The sequence below is a fragment of the Orycteropus afer genome, unplaced genomic scaffold (genome assembly GCF_000298275.1).
Source record: "Orycteropus afer afer isolate SDZICR_OR568_19922 unplaced genomic scaffold, OryAfe1.0 scaffold00964, whole genome shotgun sequence".
NCBI classification, from domain to species: Eukaryota; Metazoa; Chordata; class Mammalia; order Tubulidentata; family Orycteropodidae; genus Orycteropus; species Orycteropus afer.
Window position 1 is genome coordinate 151717 of NW_006922551.1, and position 6035 is coordinate 157751.

A 6035-nucleotide genomic window follows, 5' to 3' on the forward strand; every position below is an offset into this window, starting at 1 on the left:
CATCATTATTTCATGGTGTTCCATATTCACCATAAACTTCCATTCTTTCATGTGTTTATTACAGTTCAAGTGTAAATTTAACTGTAAAATTTATATAAAAATATTTATCTTTTCTACTTTTATACCTGTACTTTTGAATTCTCATTAAGGATAACACTTGATTTTTCAAATTAAAATGACCTCTTATTCATTTGGTATTTCAGTGTCAGAAATATTACTGACATTCTTTTTGTAATCCAAAGCTATAATTTTAAAATTTCACAGATCTCCTCAAGTCAACTATATCATTATACCCTCTTTTGTTTAAATTTTATTTTATTTTTGAGTAATTGTAAATTCACATGCAGTTGTATGAAATAATTCAGAGAGATCCTATGCACACTTTACACATTTTCCCAATGCTAACATCTTACAAGACTATAGCACAGAATCATAACCAGATTACTGGCATGATATAGTCAAGATACCAAATATTTCATCACCATAGCCAACCTTCATGCTGCCCTTTTATTGCCACTCCCACTTTCCTTCAACTTCCATCTCCTTCATAACCCTTGGAAACCACTTACACATTCTTCATTTTTATAATTTAATCAAGTCTAGAATAGGACTCTGCCTTTCTTTTACATTCAAAGGAATGAAAAAGAGTGATGGTTATAAGGAGATGTGTGTCCTCACTTTCTATTCATATACATAAACTTATTTATCTCTAGATTTAACATAAAATTATTCCTTTCAATCTCAAAGGGCAATTGTAATGTTTATTCAAGGAGCAGTTCATCTTCACATTTGAATAAATTCCTTGTAATATTATCTGAATCAATATAGTCCTTCCCTCTGCTTTTTCTCTTGCTTACATATTAATTTTATTTTAATTAGGAAATATTTCAAGCACTCCAAAATGTAGAAAATAAAACAAACTTCCATATATTTTTCTCCTTAGCTTTATTAAATTATAATATTTTGCTACATTTGATTTGGAATTTTCTAAGTAAAAAATATTTCAATAAGGGCAAAATTTTCTTCATATATATACCACTCCCGTCCCCAACATATCTACAACCCAAAAGAACTAATAAATTTGATGGAGACATCTTTGTTTGGAGAAATTAAAGGAGTATATTCCCTGAAGATCTGAATGTGGTACAAGATGTCTCTTGGACCAAGATTTTTAGTGTCTGTGGTGTGCCATAAATATCTAAGGAGCTAAGACAACAGAAGAGCTAGCTCTGTGTTCTGAGTCTCTAACATGCATCCTTCTGGAGAGCTGGCAAAGACCAACAACAATTAGCAACAACCAGCTCTTTCTGTCACATGCCCGTCTAATGCTGCTGTTAGAGCCTATGCCACAGAGACTTGACATGCACTCCAGGGACTTCCAGGACCAGGGCTTTATAAACCTACTCACTTGGCATTATTATTTTCAAGGCAGAGAGCCTCACAAGGCTCCAGCTGTACCGCCATCCACAGAGTTTGTATCCTTGTTCTGGGGTATGGTGAGTGATGGAAATGCCTTAGCCTAGGCTATGTTATATTAAGAAGTCTTTTCTATGGCCTTTGTGGGATCTATACTTGGGCTGAAAGGCAATTGAAGTTATGAGCCATCTGAAATATAGTTTCAAACTCTATATGAGGATCTCTGAGTTCAAAAAGACACTTGGTAGAGGTATAAAGCATTTCTGCTCCTCATAGAAAAAGGAACCCTAGTAACACAGTAGTTAAGTGCTTGGCTGCTAACCAAAAGATTGGCAGTTCAAACCCACAAAAGTGGGGCAATTCTGCTTCTGTAAAGATTTGCAGCCTTGCAAATTCTATAGGATAGTTCAACTGTACATAATATATTCTACATTTTTGGAAAACAATCCCTCTTTCTTCAACCAATAATCACTCAGTTGTTTCCCTTAAACATTAAGATCAACTGCAAATCAAATTACACTTGTAAGTGACACATATTAGATACTTGGAGCTCTGGTAGCATAGTGCCTAAGGCACTTGACTACTAACCAGAAGGCTGGTGGTTCAAACCCACCTGCCACTCCTCGGAAGGAAGGTTAGGCAATCTACTTCCATAGTGATACTGTCTCAGAAACCCGAGGAGGAGTCGCTATGAGTTGGATCTGACTTGATGGCACATAACAACAACAATTGGTGCAGGAAAGGAGAGAGAGGAAGGATGAAAGGATGTGAGGTGAGGAAGGGAGGAAAGTAGGAAGAATAGAAATACAGAAGGAACAATGGACACAAAGGCTAAAGGAAAAATAGATCAAAGGAAGAAAATAAAAGGAAGTAAAGGAGGAAGAAGGGAAGTGAGGATGTAGAGACGTTGAAAAGAAAGGAAGATTAGTGAAAGTATGATTTCTGATTCTCACACAACTTTCTAATAGAAACAACATCATATATTTGCAAATGAAGCCCTAGGATGAAGATTTATATGAAGTCCTTGTCTTGGATAATTTGAGGAACTGATAATATTTAGCATAGGTTATAAGATTATTTTAAAAAGCATCATAACTGTGTATTCAGTCTCTAAAGAACAGATATGTCTTAGTTTGAGTAGTGCTATTCAGGACAGTACAAGAAACAACAAGATTCTATTTTTGTAACTTTTGAATTACCACCAGAGAATTTATATATATATATATATATATACCAAAGAACCAGCTAGGATACAGGCAAAAATAGCAACTTATATCTCAAAATTTTGTACATTTTTTATAAGACTCCTGCAATTCTTAAATGTTATAAAATATTCTATAAATATCAAGAATTAGTTCTCTACCTCCTTAGAGCTTATGACAGGAGAGTCAGGGAGGAAATCATTAGAAGGGAGAAGAAAGAATCAACTTGTATCCAAATGCTAGCCTTTTTACTGCCTTTTATTCCTTGATAACTCCATTAATTTTATTTTTAGAATTTCTGTGTGGACAAATACACACATTTTTTAAAGTGAGTCTCTGCTCCTTGTGCAAATGCTTACAAAATTGTGTAACTACTCCTTACTACACTCTGTTGTGAGCTGTCACTGAATTAGCCTGATGAATTATCGTGATCCCAAATGGTGTCCAGTCCTGTGGACTTCATCCAATCATGATTCAGTCCTTCAGAACTGGTTTCAAATTGGACTGTTCTGTCACACTGGCTGATTTTTGGTTGTAGATCACCAGGCCTTTCACCTTAGTTTGTCTTAGTGTAGATGCTTCACTGAAACCTGTTCAGAATCATTGCAACATATAATAAATACTCCACTCACAGATGGGTGGTAGCTATGCATGAGGTGCACTGGTAGCTAGTCCAACCCACTCTCTCATATGGGAGGTGAGAATTTTATCACTGAACAATTAATGTCCCCAATAAAAACTAAACATACAAAAATAATTCTAAGGCCTTGAGAACAGAGTGAATCTCCTGTTGGCTGACCGTATCAGACAAGGATATAGGTTGGAGTGTTTTAACACTGCTAAATCTCCAGACACTTGATATTATGTGTGGGCATAGAACAATTCTCCAACATGCAACACATACACACAAGGCATTGCAGGAACGTAAATTTCTTTCATTCATTACTCAGACATAACAATAGAATGAGCTGTCTTCTGAAACATAGGATTCTTTATTCTTTTCAGGAATGTAGTAGAGTCATTTTAAAGGAATTGAATAAGATGACTTTTAAAAATGTCCAAATCTGTTTCTATGAATTTTATTGGGGAAAATTCAAAGAAAGTACATAGTTTTTCCTTCCACTCCCTACCCCAACTCCCTTGTGACTGAAGACTTATTGTGTAAAGTGAATATTGGAGAAATTATTCCCCATCTATTTAATTTCAATTGGTGGGAAGCATCAGAAGAAAGAACTTGGCAAAAATCTGTTTCCAGTCTTTGCTTGATTCTTCCTATTATGTTCTTAAACAATCAGCAGCATGTCTTGGACCCTACAGATGCCTCTCTCTTACCATCATCAAGCCATACAACTAACACTGGTGAAGCCCTGTACTGATAACTATGCTTTATCAGAATTTGGTTGTATGTGCACAATGACCTTTCCCCAGAGTCCAGCAATGTCCGGGCACCTACAGGACATCTAATTATGCTAAAGGAATTACTTCACACCATTCACAGAATGTAAGGTTGCTGCTATTTTTCTTTTCCTGTGCTTCTCTTTCAGGCATTGCCCTACATCCCTGGTGTCTCTGCTTCTGCCTCCTCAGCCTTTTAATTTGTGGGCCTCTTTCTTTTGGGTAGACAGTAGTTTGTGTTTCTGATGTGATTATGGTCTAATGTAGATCAACACGTATACTTGGGCAGCTTCAGGTATATGAGTTAATCCTCTACTCTCCGTCTAAGCTAAATAGCCTGAGACTAGAAAGTGACCTTTTCTGACATACCTAGAAGTTGAGGTGAAAAGAATTTGAAGTAATGGCAATTGTTCTACAGGTCACAGCTACCACATAATGGACTTCCCAGGAAGATATTGAAGTTTTCATCATGAAAGGAAGTTTTTTAAGATATTGAGAAGATGCTGGTGACAAGTGGGAGGAGATGATAGGAAAATTTTGTGAATGAATACCTCTTTGCTTTGTTTACAATTTCTCCAGAACAAGCCCTTCCCAGAATTACTATGACAGTTCTTAACAAAAGTAATGCCAGCAGCTTTTTTTTCATATTGATGGATCTCCCTGGGCTGGAGAGTGCTCATTGCTGGACAGCTATTCCTATCTGCTCTATCTATGTTCTTTCTGTGCTTGGCAATGTCATCATCATGTACATTGTCAAGTCTGTGCCTAGTCTCCACACGCCCATGTACCTCTTCCTCTCCATGCTCTCAATGGCTGACCTAGGCCTGTCAGCTTCCACACTGCCTTCCATGGCAGCTGTCTTTCTCCTGGGTCAGAGAAGGATGGAAGCTGCAACTTGCTTTGTGCAACTCTTCTTCATTCACACTTTCTCAGTCATTGAGTCAGCTGTTCTACTGGCTATGGCTTTTGACCGCTGTGTGGCTATCCGAGAGCCTTTGCGTTATGCCACCATTCTGACAACCAAGCGTATTGGGGCTATTGGTCTGGCAATTGTGACCCGTAGTGCTGCCCTCCATCTGCCCCTGTCTGTGCTCCTCAGACGTCTGCAATTCCAGCCTGTGAGTGCTCTGGCTCATTCCTACTGTGTTCATCCTGATGTTCTAAGGCTGGCCACATCCAGAACTCGTGTGAACAGTGGTTTAGGACTCTTTGTAATGCTCTCCACTCTGGGGCTAGATGCTATGCTCATTCTCCTGTCTTATGTGCTGATCTTGAAGACAGTGCTGAGCATTGCTTCCAATGCTGAGAGGTTTAAGGCCTTCAACACCTGCATTTCCCATATCTGTGCTGTACTATTATTTTATACACCATTAGTCAGCCTGTCTATGATCCATCGTTTTGGGAAGAAGCTTCCAGCACAGGTATATATGCTTCTCTCCTATCTGCACTTTCTTGTTCCTCCAATGCTCAACCCAATTGTCTACAGTGTCAAAACCAAAGAGATTCGAGTACGCGTTCTGAAGATGCTCCACTGCAAAAAGTTCTGAGTTATTGGGATACAAGAGTGGTAGTGATATCTCAATCTTACAGAAAGACTGCTGACTGAAGAAATCTCAGACATGAGGAAGAGTGTACATTCCATTCTATTTATCAGTCAATTGATTATTCAAAATCACTAACCTTGTGGGTTTTCCCTGTTATCAAAACAATCGCTACTAATGGAGGAAGAAATATATTTCTTATTCAGTAAATGATACAATCAGCCAGTAAAAACTCAGGCTATTGTAGGGAAAGCTGGTATGCACAATAAATACAGGCTGTATTCCATTGGAAAGTATGAACCAAATAAAAACCATTTCAAAATGTATAAATGTATTTAAACAAGTAAAGATTTTAATAACTGCCATGGAATGTCTTACATCATATGTATTATGCAATTCTGTATTATTTTAAGCTCCACGACATATGAGAGGTGGGTGGACAGAGCCTCCAATAATCTCTTACTCATTGAATAAAAATTAA

General features: G+C 37.5%; 1 protein-coding gene across 1 annotated transcript; it reads left to right on the forward strand.

Moving 5' to 3' along the window:
- The first annotated feature begins 4615 nt into the window (after nucleotides 1-4615).
- Nucleotides 4616-5560, forward strand: LOC103212441 (olfactory receptor 51G2-like). Its single transcript, XM_007958417.2, has one exon. The coding sequence runs from the start codon at nucleotides 4616-4618 to the stop codon at nucleotides 5558-5560; it is 945 nt and encodes a 314-aa protein (XP_007956608.2).
- The last annotated feature ends 475 nt before the right edge of the window (nucleotides 5561-6035 follow it).

Excerpts from the sequence above, each read along its gene's own strand:
- LOC103212441 (XM_007958417.2), top strand. The coding sequence starts at position 4,616 with ATGACAGTTCTTAACAAAAGTAATGCCAGCAGCTTTTTTTTCATATTG.